Genomic DNA, 17,445 nt, shown 5'->3' with positions numbered 1-17,445 from the left:
CTGGTAATGACTAAATTGATGAATGTTCTCCACACTCTTGACCTCAAAAGATAGTTGTGTGCGAATATGGTAAGGTCAGGATCAACATGACAAAGATGAATATGGCAGGGGTATAACAAAATACTGAAGGTGTTCAATTTATGCACGACGTTAATGACCGATATTGTCAGTGCATTGCTGCTTTCATTGTCTGCTTTTTAGTCAAACCAGCTTGGTATTGATTGGGGTGGACTTTATTCCAGTAAACTTGATCCAAAGTCACCCTAAATCAGGGTGACCAGATTTCACAAAATGAAATACGGGACCATCAACAAAGTATGCTGCATAAGCGGATCGACCGAGCCTGGTCTTAATAATAAAAAAAGATCATCAAAGAAGGCTATACACAGTGTTAGACTTGTAAAAAAATATACGGAATTGAAAGGGAGGGTGAACGAAAGAATGAAGGAGAGATAGAAAAGCCGAAAGAAAAGAGATGAATTGAAAAGAAAGAACGAACAAAATGAAGGGCAAAATGAAGGAAAACAATAAAAAATGTTAGAATAAAATGAAAGAAGGAAAAAAAGAGAAAAAAAGTTTCTGTCATTCTTTGAAATGAATAAAGGAAAGAAAACGAAAAGAAGGGAAGATGAATGTGAAAGAAAAAATAAGGGAGAGAAAGGAAAAAAAGTAAGAAAATAGAAGGAAAGAAAAATGTTTCCTCCATTCTTTGAAAGAAACAAGACAAACAGGAAGGGAGGGAAAAGAAAGAAGGAAAAATAAATAAAATGAAAGATAGGAAAGATTGAAGGGAGGAGAGAACGAATAAAAAGGAAATAATGGAAGGAGAGAAAGAATGAAAATAAAAACGAGAGGAAGGGAGAAGGAAGCAAAGAAAAGTTTAAGGAAAGAAAGGAAAAGAAGGAAAGTAAGACAAAGAAGGAAAAAAAGAAAAATGAACAGAGAAAGGATCAGGAAATTAAGATAGATGGAACAAAAAAGGGGCAAAGATGAAGGATAGAGGGATGAAGAAAGAAGGATAGGAAAGAAAGATAGAGAAAAAAAGAATGAAAGAAAGTTCAAACTTAAAACAAAAAATCACATCATGTAACAAAAATCATAATGATTTGGTATCTTTAAATTCTATTTAGAAAAAAAAATGTTTATAAAAGAATAAAATTTAATAGTGAAACATTGTCAAACTTAAAAATTTGATGAAACATCGCTGCGTCATACACAGGCATCGATCTCTCCCATCACATTTCAAGTTCGCACCGTTCACAAAAACTGAAGACTCAAAAGGAAAACTGAAACAACTAACGTTAGATCTAACGTACGTTAGTTATGAAAACTCAATAACTTGTTCCTCTGATTACAGTCATCACCGAATCAGTAATCTGAGAATCCATTATATAATTATAAAAATTCCCCGCCGATTTTGCGATTATTTTGGTGGAAAAACTGTTTATCATGTGAGATTGCACCATTGAAAATCTGCTTTGATCCTCTAGCTAGTAGCCTGCAACACACAGAAAGGAGGCCAGTTCGTTTGTAAAACGATGTAGATTGTGTTAGCAAGAAAATCACCGCAGAACTTGCAAAGTTTACAGTTATCGATTTATGTTTGTCTCTGCTTCGTCACCTGTTGGTTATTTGATGGAAATTCGTCACTTTCAAATGTTTTAACTATAATTTGCTCAAAATTCTGAAAAACGGGACAAATAGGCGGCCCGAGAAGGGTTTGTCGGGACGCCGGGACAAAGGAGCAAAATAAGGGACGATCCCGGGAAATACGGGACGTCTTGTCACCCTACCCTGCTCTAAATATCCTTGATGCTACTCCAGTCACATGCAGCCTAGATTGGTCAGGGTGTGGTAACACAAAGGTTAGCAATCAATCCTACGCTTGATTTTTATGATTGATTGTACATTGTAGTCAATGGAATCAATCATAAATATATTACTCTCGGATGTTTGCTAAGATTTTTTTTTTTTTTTGGGGGGGGGGTGGGGGTGCATAACCTACCATTATTTGTAACTTGGGATGGGGGTACACGTATATGTACTTGGCCATCCCCCCAGAGTGTATGGGAGATTTTATGCCTCTCAGGTTTTCCCTTGGATTATCACCCGGGGGGGGGGGGCACTTACATTGACGAGTGGATACCATGCGCGACCCAAAAAAAAAACACGTAAAAATGATGTATTTTTCAAGATATGGCATGTTACGTACGTAACGTGATAAGGGTGTCAAAAACACAAAAATATTGAAAAAGGGTAGCTATTTTGCTCGGAAAAATATACCTGTTTAGAGTCAAATATGCTGGGATGATAAAACAAAATCAAAATGTTTTATAAAGGCTGTCCTTTTTGCCCCAACACTGCGTGTTTAGAGTCCGATATGCGCGAGATGTGGTGTCTAAAGGTAAAACCGACGACCGACGGACGCGTGACATAACAATAACATATATCTGTAGTACTTGCTTAGGGTTCATTTCAGGGAATACTTAAGAGCCCGGGGGCCACTTCCATTCACGAGTGAATACCATGCGCGACCATAGGGTCTCGAAAAGCACCCTAAACACGTAATTTCCATATTCTGAAAATGCACCCCTTAACAAGTGTCGGCGTGTGAAACCCTACCCTTAACAAGTATTGGAAACAAAACGATACTCTTGGCAAATATTTCCTGAAATGAACCCATAAACGAGTACATGAATGTTTTATTGTTACGGGTCCTTCGGTTGTCGGCTTTACCTTATATGGTTTTGTACGACCCCAGCTTCTACACGAAGTGTTGGAGCAAAAAGGACATCCTTTATCAGGCGCGGATCCAGGATTTCGTAGGGAGGGGGGCCCAAATTCGACCTGATTTTGGCGCCCCTGTGTAATTTTCGGGAAAATGGCGGCCCCTCCCTCCCCCAGGCAATCATAAGTGCCTTAAATGCATGTTAAATTATCTTATTTCATAGGCACATGAATCAGGGGCGGATCCAGCCTTCTGAATTTTTTTTCAGCCATATTTTCCCCGATCGGCCGCTCGAAGATGTTTTTTTTTTCGTTTGTTTCTTTGAAGGGGGTAGTCCTATAAGTCACTTCTTAGCTTTATTCTTTAAATCAACATAAATGTATACTATCATAATCCTTATTTTATAATGCCTGCGCGAAGCGCGAGCATTTTTTTTTTGAAATTGTATTTATTTTTTCTTAAAATTTGAACATTCTGAAAAAAAATGTGCCTGCAATAATTACTGCGAACGCGAAGCGCGAGTAGAAATTTTTGATAAACGTTTTGAACTGATCGGAAAGCTAGGCCTAACAGTCCTGTTAAAGATTGCATACAGTTAGCCATGAAGACGTTATATATTTCAACAATCAAATAATGCGAGCGCGAAGCGCGAGCTGAAAAAAATTGACATTTCTACATAAAGAATGGAAAAATTTAATCAGTTTTTGTAATCATGAACAGGATAGCTATACAGTATAACTAAACAATTTTATGCGAGCGCAAAGTGCGAGCGGAAAAATTCTAGATTTAGACCTAGAACGGGACACTCTATCCATGTTTCCTAAATCATGAAAAAGAGGGGATCTTCCCACATTAATAATGCGAGCGCAAAGCGCGAACAGAAAATGTTTGTATACGTTTTAACTGATCGAAAAGTGCCTTTTAAGGACTGCTTGCATTTAGCCATGAAGACATTACATATTTCACAATCAAATTATGCGAGCGCGAAGCGCGAGCGTAAAAAAATCGAGATTTCGACCTTGAACGGGATACTCTATTCATGTTTTGTAAATCATGAAAGGGATGAGAAAGGGGATCTTCCTACATTAATAATACGAGCACAAAGGGCGAGCAGAATTTTTTGATATTGTGATCTGAAACTGGATAACTGAATGAAAATGCGCGCGCGTGTTTCAGATTTAGACCTAGAATCTAGGCATTCTAAACAATCTTTTATCATGAAAATAAAAGCGAGCGCGAAGCGCGAGCTTAAAATATTAAAATATTTGATATTCCGATCTGATATTTCAAACACTTTGTAGGAAACTTGTAAGGTGGATATAAATCGCACTTGATAAAGAGCTGATATGTTTAATTTTGAGACATAGGACCTTGACATCCTTAGGACATGTTATCATATGAATATGATGACTATATATCTTCCTATTCATCTTGCTAAGCGCGAGATAAAACAAAAGTGACAATTTAATTATTAAATTGATATATTAGTATTAATGCATAATGAGGGCGCGGAATCTGATGATATTATGGCCTGAACATTGAACATTTCAAGCACCTTTTTATTTATGAATAGGATGCATTATTAATTAGTTGATATATTTTTAACCATTAATGCGAGCGCAAATCGCGAGCCGAAATTTTGGATAAACTGTCATGAAAAGGGGATTTTAAGTATACAATCAATATTGAGACATACATAACCCGCCAATCAAAAATGCAAGCATAGCAGCGCTAGCTGATGCGTTTTGACAATCAGACCTGAAAAGGGATATTTTGAAAACTTTATGGAATACATGAAAATAATAGGTACCTGATACATCACAATTCGCGAACGCGCAGCGCAATTGGAAAATGTTAATATTCAGACCATAAAACTGACATTTTTACAGAGCACTTTTTAAAAATCAATATATAAATCACAAAAATTAATGAAAGTTCGATTTCCAAGGAGAAATATGTTTTGTATACTGACTTCCAAACTTGATATTTAAGCTCCGTAATGAACAAGATATGTGGATCACTTAACAGGCAATGCGATCGAGCGCTAAGCGCGAGCGAAAATTTTATATAGTGACATAAAATATTTTGTCCAAGTCTTCCTCTCATCTTATTTTATTAATTCGTCTTCCTCCTTTCCTTTTTCTCTTTTCTTTTCCTTCCTTTTTCTTTCTTTCCCACTTTTTTTTGCTCTACCCATAGGGGGGTCCGGGCCCCTCGGGTCCCCACCTGGATCCGCCTATGCATGAAGAAGAGGCAATTGAATAATGGTTTTAAAATGATGTGTTCATGAATAAATGTAATATCACTTTAAAAAATAATCAATGCGAGCGGGAAACTCGATCGATTTCTATTTTAACCATTTGATGCTTTCCATTTCTGCTGCGGTTGGGGTTCAAAACTGCACCCCTAAATTTCAAATTGAACCCCTAGGGGTGCAATTTTGAACCCGCAGGGTGCAAAAATGAACCCCAACCGCAGGGTTCAACTTTTGAACCCCAAATCAGGGGTTCAATTTTTGAACCCATAGGGTTCAACCTTTCTGAACATTTATTTCTTAGTGTGTGCAAGTAAACGTCAAAATTTCTCTAAATAATATCTGTCAATATATCCATCAGTGTTGTAAGTCAAGGCTTAAACCTCCAAGGATTTAATCCCCAAGGCCTAAAAACTTTCAATATATGGAACTCAATTTGCCTTCCTAGTTCGAATATCATTTCGCCTCCCTAGCTCGAGTATCAATTTTGCGCCCCCCAAGTTTGAACATCGATTCTGCGCCCCCTAGTTTGAGTATCAATTTGGCGCCCCCTACCCGAAAATCGATTCGGCCCCCCTCCCTATAGTTCGAGTATCAATGTAGCGCCCCCACTTCGAACATCATTTCGGCTCCCTCCTAGTTCGAATATCAGTTCGACGCCCCTACATGTAGGTCGATCATCAATTTGCCCCCCCCCCCCCGTTCGAACAATATTCGGCCCCCAGTTCGAACATCATTTTGGCATTCCTTCGAACTCAATTTGCCTTTCCTAGTTCGAATAATATTTCGCCCCCCTAGCTCGAGTATCAATTTTGCGCCCCTAGTTTGAGTATCAATTTGGCGCCCCCCTACCTCGAACATCGATTCGGCCCCCCTCCCTAGTTCGAGTATGAACTTGGCGCCCCACTTCGAACATCATTTCGGCGCCCTCCTAGTTCGAATATCAATTCGGCGCCCCTACATGTAGATCCAACATCAATATGGCGCCCCTAGTTCGAATACCATTTGGCCCCCCCTAGCTCGAGTATCAATTTGGCGCCCCTAGTTCCAACATCAATTTGGCGCCCCTACGTCGAACATCAGTTCGCCTCCCCCCCCCCCCCCCCCGTTCAAACATCAATTCTGCCCCCAGTTCGAACAGCATTTTGACATTCCTTCGAACATCATTTCAGCGCCCTTTTGGTTCAAACATCATTTTCTTTCCTCCTCTTCCTCTTTTTTTCTTCTCGTCCTTCCCCTCTTCCTCTCACCTTTTCTTCTCTTCTTTCCCCTTTCTCTCTTTCTTTTTTCTTCTCTTCTTTCTTCCCTCTTCCTCTTTCTCTTTTTCCCCTCTTCCTTTCTCTTTTCACCTTCTTTCTTTTTTTCCCCTCCCTCCCTTTTCTTCTCTTCCTTCCCCCTCTTTTTTTTTCTCTTTCTTTCCCCTCTTCTTTTCCTCTTTTCTTTCCCCTCTCTTTTCCCCCTCTTCTTTCTTCCCTCTTCCTCTCTTTCCTTTTTTCTCCTTTTCCTCTCTCTTCCCCCTCTTCCTCTTTTTTTCTTCTCCCTCCCCCTCCCTTTTTCTTCTCTTCCTTCCCCCTCTTCTTTTTTTTCTTTCTTTCCCCTCTTCTTCTCTCTTTTTTCTTTTTTTCCTTCTTCTTTTCTTTCCCCTCTCTTTTTTCTTCTCTTTTCCCCCCTCTCCCTCCCCCTTTCTTTTCTTCTCTTTCTCCTTTTCTTTCCTCTTTTTCCTCTCTCTCTTTTTTCTTCTCTTCCTTTCCCCTCTTCCCCTCTCTCTCTTTTTTTCCTTTTCCTTTCCCTCTCTTTTTCCTTCTCTTTCTTTCCCCTTTTCCTCTCTCTTTTCCTTCCCTTCCTTCCCCCTCTTCCCTTTTTCTTCTTTTCTTTCCCCCTCTCCTCTCTCTTTTTCCCCTCTTCCTTTCTCTTTTCCCCTCTTCTTTTCCCCCTCTCCTCTCTCTCTTTTCCTTTTTTCTTTCCCCCCTTTTCCTCTCTTTTTTTCTTCCCTTCTTCTTTTTCTTCTTTTCTTTCCCCTCTTCCCCTTTTTTTCTCTTTCTTTCCCTCCCTCTCTTTTTTTTTAGCCGAAGGGCCCCCCTTCAGCCCCCTCGGCCCCCCACATGGATCCGCGCCTGTCCTTTATAATACATTTTGATTTTGTTTTATCATCCCCGCAAAGTCGACCCTAAACACGTAATTTTCCTAGTGAAATAGATACCCTTTTTTCATTATTTTAGTGTTTTTGACACCCTTATCACGTTACGTACGTAACGTGCCCTATCGTGAAAAAGACATCCTTTGTTTTTTTGGTCGCGCCTGGTATCCACTCGTCAATGTAAGTGCCCCCCGGGGCCAATGGCTAAGAGTATCGTTTTGTTTCCAATACCTGTTAAGGGTGCATTTTTAGAATGTGGAAAATATATTTCTGTACTTGTTTAGGGGCTCAGTTCTGGGAATACTTGCCAATAGTATTTGTTTTTTAAATACTTGTTAAGGGTAGGGTTTCACACGCCAATACTTTTTAACGGGTGTATTGTCAGAATATGGAAAATACGTGTTTAGGGTGCTTTTCAAGACCCCGTGGTCCCACATGGTATCCACTCGTCAATGGAAATGGTCCAATGGGATTTTCACCAATATCATGCATATATAGCATCATACCCATTTTAGTATTCTAAATTAAATTGTAGGTAATACAATGGTCAAAAGCAATCTCAGGACTCCCTCATGAGATAGATTAAAGGTTATTTGCTTTTCGATAGCATTGTTGATACAAACCAACTGAACTTATTCAGCAAACTTTTGAAATTGTCTTTGACAAAGTGACAATGACATCCCAGACTGTTTGTCGGCGGATCATAATGTCTTTGAAACACAAAGGGCCTTGAACTCATGAGATCGGCAGATATTGTGTTCTTCGGAACATAAACATAACCACTGGCGGATCCAGGAGGTACAGCCGGTCCATGCCCCCTTTTGAAAGGCACAATTAAAATCTGTAATGTTAAAATTCTGTTAAAGCAGAAGTGTGCCCCTCCCCCTTTTGAAAGTGAAGACCTTTTTTTTCATTTTCTGTTTTTTTTGCTTGGCATTTTTTTTCTCCAACGAAATGTCTTTATTCTTTGGTTGAAATCATTTTTCTTTGTGTTTTATTTGTTTGCTTGTCAAATTTTTCCTCAGGGGAAAATGTGCTTCCCCTTTTGGAAAATCCTGAACATACCGCAAGATATTACCCCTAATATTGAAAAAGATTTTGGCAAAAGAACTTAGTAGTAGCGATGCTACACTTCATGAGCAACACTTACACTTCATGTTAAAACAAAAGAAAAACATTTGCCCATTTTCAAGGCCTTTTTTAGCCATTTGTTTTTATGAGTAATAGTATGCAGTAAAAAAAAAACCTTTTTGTTAGCCACCTCTAAAAGGCACACAAACCATTTGAACATACAAGCATGACTTCTGTTGTTGAAATTATAAGTGAATGTTAGCTTAAAGGCAAACAAATGTGCAGTGCTACTACTGTTGTTGCAAGATACAGTACCTTTTCAGATAACCCATATAATTTGTGAAAATTTAACAGCATTTTGTTCAGTGCCATTTTCGACCAGTTCAGATATTAGGGACTTGATCAAAGCAGAATAGCACCGAGCTACAGCGAAATAATATGATCGAGTGTCTAAAAAATAAATAGCGTGACCTCTCACTGCTGGTCGATATTAGATTTTAATTTGAGTTGATTGGGTTGATTATCGCCAAATATCGCAAAGTCAGAAAATCCATTGTATATGTTCATTATTATGAGCTGCACTTCCTCATTTGAGAGCAGGGGAGGGAAAATATTAAGCTTTCATTGGTGCTGTACATAAAAATTGGGTATTTGGGTAAAATAAATTCTGAGTTGATTTAAAGCAAAGAAACTTTCATCAGTTGGGAATGATGATTTAAATAGTTTATAAGCTTCAACCAACCTTAATGATTATTTGGGGTGAGCTTTAACCCACTCCTGTGGATTTTCTCAAGCCAACTGATCAGTCACAAAGTTTGCTGCCTGTGTGGTGGTCTGTACCTCCTTGTTTTTTTATCACAGGACTGAAGATTGGAGACAATATCCAGAGTCTCTATTCTGTACTGGATTAATCCCTTTTATCCAGTGATTCTTTCACATTTGTTTTCCAGTCAATTACTTGAGCAACATCCGATCCAATGTATATCCCTCTAGATAAACATTGTCGCCAATCTTTGGTCCAGTGATCAATTGACATGGAGGTTGGTTGAAGCTTAAAGGTCAAGTCCACCTCAGAAAAATGTTGATTTAAATCAATAGAGAAAAATCAGACAAGCACAATGCTGAAAATTTCATCAAAATCGGATGTAAAATAAGAAAGTTATGACATTTCAAAGTTTCGCTTATTTTCAACAAAATAGTTATATGAACGAGCCAGTTACATCCAAATGAGAGAGTCGATGACGTCACTCCCTCACTATTTCTTTTGTTTTTTATTGTTTGAATTATACAATATTTCAATTTTTACGAATTTGATGATTAGGACCTAATTGCCTGAAGCACAAAATGTTAAAATAATGGAATTCCACGTGTTCAGGGAGGAATGAAACTTCATTTCACATGACAACGATGAGAAAATAAAAATATTTCATATGATAAAAAACAAAAGAAATAGTGAGTGAGTGATGTCATCAACTCTCTCATTTGGATGTAACTGGCTCGTTCATATAACTATTTTGTTGAAAATAAGCAAAACTTTAAAATGCCATAACTTTCTTATTTTACATCCGATTTTGATGAAATTTTCAGTGTTATGCTTGTTGAATTTTTCTCGTTTTATTCAAATCAAGTTTTTGTTGGGGTGGACTTGTCCTTTAAGAATTATTTGATTTAAAGCAGTCCTGGGTCCTGTAACACAAAGGTTAGCGATTGATCACTAACCCCAGAACAGCACTTTGGTCAATAGTGATTAAATTTCCATAATAACTTTCGACCATATTTTGGTTATATCGCGTTACCATGATATATCAACATAGTCATAAAACCATTATTAAATACTCGACCTTTTTCAATATCACATAATTTTGATATCAAAATATTGGCCAGCACTACTTCAAAAATGAAGACAAATGCACACATGCTCATCTCCCCCTTTCGCTTACCAAATTTGGTTTACTTCTTCTTCTTGTTTGGTTTTGGTAGGCAACCAGTCAAGAGATGACCATTTTTACCACTGCTTTTGAAGCTTTTTTCTTTGAAAGGATGAAAAGCTTCTTTCCCTTCATTCTTGGTCTACATGCAGTTGGTCTACGACTCAGATAGTCTAAATATCACTGGGCTAAAACCACTTTTGTTCTAATTGCCATTTGGTCTATACTGCAGTTGATAGAATACCCACTTAGTCTAATTATCATTTAGTTGATTACCCAGTTGGTCTAATTTCACTTTGTTGCTTATAACTCATTTTACTTTGTCAAATAAACATTTCATAAGCAGTTAATCTAACCATAATAAATTAAGGGGTGTTAGACCAGGTGGATATTAGACCAAATGGGTATAGTCTGGCTTGAACTTGGACAACATGGTAACTGGGCTGAATAGCAGACTAAATGGTTAGTGGGCAAATTGTTTGAAAACAAACGAGGATTAGTACAAGTGGAATGAAACAAACAACATGGATAAGTGTGTGTAGACTGATGATCAATTTATCTTACATTTTCCCAAACTTTCTCTTTACTTTTCTTTCTCTCTCTGTGCCATACCTTAACATAAACAATAATAAATAATATAGGATTTGTATAGCGCAAGTATCCACTTTGCTGGGTGCTCAAGGCACTCCTATATTACCCCGGCTAAGCTATTTACCAATTCTGGTACGCACAGCTTTTTGAGGAATTACTTCCTGCCGGTACCCATATACCTCACCTGGTGACCGTTTCATGAAGATGTTCGTTAAGAGTGACTTTAAGATGACTGGTGATCCTTTCTTGCGGTAAATGATATTCACCATTATCATTAAGCGCATAAGAAAGATCACCAGTCGTTCTTATAGTCGCTTTTAACTTACGAACAGCATTATGAAACATCGACCTGGGTCAAGTGCAGCACAGTGTGGATAAATTTCTTGCTGAAGGAAAACATGCCATTCTTAGGATTCGAACCCACGACCCTCTGTTTAAAAGACAAGAGTCAGAACCACTAGACCATGCCGCATCCACAATGCACATCACTCTACAAAACACCTTCACATAAAATACATAGACATGTTTTTCATATTTCATCTTCAGATGACCCTTTTTTATTCAAAGATGACTACACCACGAATGGCAAATAAAGACCGTGTGAGACAAAAAAAATGTTGGCCCACAAAATTTGTCACAGAAATTCATTATTTGACCAATTATAGCCATTCTTCATGATCTATAAAAATGTTTGAATATCATTTCTATAAAAACATATTAACATTATTTTTTATAAAAATAGCATTTTCTTACGTTTCAGTAATGTCTTGACTGTTAAGAAATCGAATTGCTCTCTTGGAAATAATCAACTGTTTCTTTGACTGAATATTCAAAGATATTCAATATCTATTTTTCACAATTTGTAATAAAGACGATGTTTATTTACATGTTCAGCCTATAGACCTCAAGATAGCAATATTTGTGACAATTAATGCAACATTACATACAAATCTCATGATTCAAGTCAGGTATGTGGTCAATAACATCTTCACAGGGTTATACAAAAGGATATAAATAGATTGAATTGAATACATATAAATCACTAATAAAACAATTACAACAATTTCGTTTTTCTTCAAAATATTAGGGTACACTACCAGAGAAAGTTTGTCTGAATTTTACACTTTGAAATTCCAGTGCCATACTTCAAGCAAAAGTATCATAGACATGTACTCCTTAAAAGACATGGTATCTACAAATATCCCCAAGCAAAATAAAGTAAAAGAAATTGATTAGAGGCACATGTAAATCATAATACTAAATAGAATAGAGCATAAAAAGATCAAAACAAACAAAATAGATTTTATCTAATGAGATTCCAAAATCTAGCAGCAATTTACCTACCACACTTGTATCAGTCAAAATAAGAGCTTAAATATTGAGATCTGAACTGAAAAAAGGATAAACCACATAAAAACCTTGTTAACTGTGAATACCATGGCCCATATTATTTTGTGCAGTGTATTGAAATGAGCAAGATTGTAGATAAAATATCTGCATTGATCGATGACTATGACATGGACAATACATAGAAAGGTTATTAGAATCTTAATGTACTCATCATTTTTAATGTGTGCAATGATGGAGCATTCGCTGAACCTCATGTATATTCATCAGATTGTACTAGGTACTAACTGACCAATCACAAAACACTGGATTCTCACGCTCCTTATTGTCCATTGTTAATATTTGAGAGTTAGGCCATAACGAAAGACGGCTCCTGATTGGTCTGTATCGTATTAGTAGCAAATACGAACTGAGATGCAAAAGGCTATCTCAAATACACAAAGTGTAGTCTTTCCACATCAGACCCGGTACATTACACAAAGTGTAGTCTTTCCACATCAGACCCGATACATTACACAGTAAGTGGCCTTGACAAAAGGTCTTTTATCTCATAAATGTAAATGTTGGGTCAGCATGACTAGATAATATTATGTATTTTTCAATAAGAGAACAGCCTCTGGTTTACTCACAATCTTAAAGCGTAAGCTTGCAAGCTAGAAATAAAAGCAACCATGAAAAATAGTATAATAATAAGCCACAAACAAATCTGATATATGTACCTGAGATGATTGAACATGATCTAATATTACTAAAAAAAAACAACAAATATAAATGACTTTGCTTTGGGAAATTAATCAAAATCGTTGAATCTTTTCTCATGATAAAACTCTAAATTTAGAAATTAGCATTTTTCATTGTTTGTAACCAACGTGAGAGTTGTAAAGAGAGAATTTTCTCAGAGTTAATACAAGAACGATGTTAACCCTGCTCAAACATTTGATGTTCATCAGCATTAACATGTAGGAATAGAAGCAAACCTGATAATAAAACATATCACAGAAACTTGTTTAAGTACAAAATAAATATCAAACTCTTCTCAGTTTTATCAAGAATATTGTATTTGATAATAAATAAAAGATTGAAAAAAAAATAAATATGAAAAGTACAACATTAAGTGAATAGAGATACATTGACTACACAGGAAAATGACTATAATTTTTTACAGTAAAAGCAGGGTTACAAACTGTATAAATTGTCAAATTTTGTTAGTATGCCAGCTATTGTACATTGTTTAATATTATTTCATTATAACAATATTGCTATAAATCAAAATTATAGAATAGTTGAATTAAACAAAAGCATACACCTATATTTCAGATAATACATTAAAAAAATCATTTTAAAAATCAAGAAAAATCAAGTTTCATTTCGATTAAATTCCTTTTCTGTGTTTCTGATACAACATAATGGAAGAAAAGGGAAGTAGATAAAATAAAGATTATTTAGTAATTGATAATTTCTTGTTGGAAATAAAATTTTAGTATTGGGAGATTGAAGTACTGATAAATGTTTAAAAAAGAGTGGATATTTGAAGAATGTTGGGAATAGGTAAAAATTATTAAAAGATGGGAGCTTAACATGTTTTTATGTTATTTCATCATGATAATTATTTTTCTTTGTTAGAAATGGATACAAGAAATAAACGTTATTTTACTGACTGAAAAAGAAAATTAAATGACAAAGAATGCACTTACATACTATTACTATACATTACAGCATTGAAATCAAAGAAACATATTGCAATTGAGACAGATGACATCTGCTTGGACCACTACATAATTTAATGCATAGGGGTTTTTTTTCCTGACAAAACATCTGTTGACTTTCAATTTGAGCACCATAAACATACAAAATGCAGAATTTATCATACATCGTTCAAGGTCTGTAAAAAAAGACTAATGAAACACTGATAGAAAGTTGGAAAGAAATCATACAACACTAAACATATAATCTAAAAACAAACATATGCAGTCATTTTCAAATATCAAACCTCCTCTTCAGGCTGCTTTAGCGAGCATTCATACTTTGTACAATGATTCACAACTAGCATATCATAAAGCTATTGAATAACTTAATATTTGTATCTCACAAACTACATACATAAAAAAAACTGAATATGATATTTACAAGGTAAAGCACCCATTTGCATAGCACCATTATAACATTAGTCTTGCTTTCAAACAAGATGAAACAAGGAGAGGCCACGCCTATCAATATTAAATATATACGTATCAACTTTCAAGCCAAAATACAACTCAGAAAATACTCTGAAGCAAAACATTTACACCTATCGGATAAATCACAACTTATAGATAAATCTATTCTACAACTGGGGCCCGTTGCAGAAAGAGTTGCAATCAATCGTAACTCTAAAAATCACGCGCAACTTGATTTTCGACCAATCAACAACGCGCATTCGGGACTTGCGCATGATTTTTAGAGTTGCGATTGATTGCAATTCTTTCTGCAACGGGCCCCTGATCTAGAGGAATAGAGATATCGTACCATCAGTTCATTGTCAACCATGAGAAATCAGAACATTTCAAGCATCCTGACGGAGTGGACGCACGAAATTTGCTTGTGACCAACTCAAAAGATTTTTGTTTATATCTTTATTTGGAAGTTGTACATCATCGAAAAGCCATACATATATATAGTGGTGTAAAAGATTTATTGCTTTCATTATTAAACCTGCAGCATTTGTTTGGAAGACGGTATTGTCTGAAAGAAGGAAGATGATAATGGATGCGCTTTGGTATCAGCAGGAAACAATCCTCACAGAATGATGTTAGTGGTGGTGGTGATCTTGATAGGGAGTTTTCGCAACCATTATGCAGACGCTTTCTAGAACAATGAGAATCTTATTTTCAAAAGCCCTAAATCATGACAAAGCAACCTTTGTCAGAAATGAGTGAATCAACACAGCAGCGTTGTCCTGGAATCTGGACAGACAACATATTTGCAATTTTTTGGTAGGCTAAGAATGTTATGATGATCAGCTGTCTGTTTGAGGAATTTTCGACAAAGACCTCTAAGCTGTTCATTGTGATTTGAAAGGCATATTCAATAGATTTACTATGTTGTAGAATCCGCCTGTGTAGCTATTGCAAAAACTCAGTATTATCTGATTGCTAAGATGGCATGCTTGTAAGCAAGCAACATGAGAACCGAAGACTTAATTGCCTTCCCAAATGGCATTGGCAAAGCAAAACAAATGAGAATTGAAGGCAGATCACCAAACTGCGAGAACTTGGATCTTCCAACCGAGCTATCACGCATCCTAGAATTGGTCACAAAATGTATATCAGGAGATAAATTCATTGGAATCAAATTTTCAAAGTTTAGAAGTTTGCTGCAGCTACATGTAATTAAATAAAAGAAAAACAGTGGTAAAAATGAAATGTCAAGATGTAGCTTGGGAATACTCCTCAATCCGGATAAAGTGCATCATAGCACACACATTCATTCAGAATTGTATAGTTGGTTATTGAATAGTTTAAGTTGGGTCGAAGAATACTATTTACCATGATTTATCCACATGGGTAAAAATAAATGCAGCACAGATATCTCATGCAAAGAAGAGGTAGAAAATATAAAAAAATCAATCAAATATTGAAAACAAACTCTATTACATCAAAGTAAATAAAGTACTATTCCAAACCCAAACCTCAAATTGATATTCCCATGCTGGCCAACCAACACTAGATGAGAATCATAATCAGCAAACTACATGGAATCTTGAAAATAGAACTGAAGTTAACATTTTAAAATAAAACTTGGACAAGTTTGGCAGTAATCTATAGAAGGCAGATAATATTAAACTTTACTAAGCAATTCAACAACTACATGAAAAAAAAAACATCAATATAATATTATGAACAGGGGTCAAACTTCTGTTCCCCCCTCACCACTATTTTGACCCTGATATTTGACCTCTAAATTGACCTTTTTAACTTTGGCCTGCGACCTATTTAAGTTGTCCGGTTTGTAAATATTTAGAGTGCTGACTTTGACTGATTTTTGATAATCCATTTCCATCTCTTCCTCTTGGAGCTTCGGATACGCTGCTTTGACTGACGCAAGACTTGATCTCGATGCCGCCCGCTCCCGGTTGTTCGGGACCGACTCGGTCGTCACCACTTCTCTCCTCCTTCCCTGCTCTTGTCGCCTCCACCGAACAAATAGTATAATGATGAATATAACGAGGACGATCGCTACTAATACTGATGCAATGGTTGTAATGTTGGAATCTATACCCTGATTAGAATAAGCTTCTAGTTCTTCTTTACTAAGTAGAAGAGGATGCATGTTGGTTCCATTTGGTGTTTTGGATCCCGCTGCACGTTTGTTTATAGCACCCATCATAGAGCGTTTGTAGCGTGGTGGTCCATCTGTTGGGCCAATGGTGTACACTACTTGCATGTACCACTGATGACCAGAGTTGACCTTTGGGTGTGCAAGAAACAAGACACACAAAAAAATAAAATCAGCACGTTTTGAGCTCAGCTGTGCATTTTTAATCACAGTACTGCATTTAAGAGGAATCACTGAATACCTGGCATGTCAATACAAGACGACCCCTAAAATACGCTTTCTCCAAATGGAAAGATACTTGTGCGCTTACTCAGGCGCACACACTGGATACATTTATGATGTCACAATAGAAAGCAATTGTCTGTACAATCAGGGGAGATTATTTTTGGAGGAATTCGAACAAACTTGCCATTGTAAATCATACCCCTGACCCCTTCTATAAAGCAAATAATGCACAGATATTGGTGTTGCAGGCATAATGGGTACTCATAATGTAATGCAAATTCATCTTGTAAATACCCTTGTGTGCACTGTAGCACTACTAACACAGTAACTCATGTGCATTTTCTTTTGTTTTAAAACCTGTTGGGAGCATGAATTTAAAGTGGAAAGTTAGGTCAAGTCCTCCTGACTTCTAGTGTCACCCTTATAATAACAGCATGTGATCTCTTACCTTGTATAATGGATCAACGTTCATTGTAAAACCATCTACTCCAGGCATCTGACTAACAATCTTATAGGATGCAGAGTTTCCTGCAAACTTGGCATCAAACGGGACATCATTGAAATCTGGGTGGACAGCATCAGGGTTTCCACGATCCTGGAGTGAGAGAGTAATTACACAATGAAGGTTACTTCAAGAGAATTAAATTAAAATACTGAATTTAACATCATCATTACATTCATTGTCGTCTTTATCATCATCAGCATCATCATTATCATCATCATCATTATCATCATCATCATCATCATCATCATCATCATCATCATTATCATCATCATCATCATTAACAGCACCAGCAGCATCATCATCAATGTTGTGATCACCACCATCACAATCACCGTCATCTTTATC

The 17,445-nt window shown here is 36.6% G+C and overlaps 1 protein-coding gene across 1 annotated transcript in view; it reads right to left on the bottom strand.

The window, feature by feature from the left end:
- Window positions 1-15,033: 15,033 nt before the first annotated feature.
- The window catches only part of LOC121431623 (extracellular matrix organizing protein FRAS1-like), an 84,695-nt gene continuing 82,283 nt past the window's right edge, over window positions 15,034-17,445 (bottom strand). The window contains 2 exon segments of the mRNA XM_041629208.1: window positions 15,034-16,502; window positions 17,044-17,190. Coding sequence (XP_041485142.1) covers window positions 15,942-16,502; window positions 17,044-17,190 — 708 coding nt within the window. The 3' untranslated portion in view covers window positions 15,034-15,941.

This window comes from Lytechinus variegatus, chromosome 18 (assembly GCF_018143015.1).
Source record: "Lytechinus variegatus isolate NC3 chromosome 18, Lvar_3.0, whole genome shotgun sequence".
Lineage (NCBI taxonomy): Eukaryota > Metazoa > Echinodermata > Echinoidea > Temnopleuroida > Toxopneustidae > Lytechinus > Lytechinus variegatus.
Note: the sequence above shows the minus strand (reverse complement) of the source record. Positions and strands in the feature narration are given on the sequence as shown.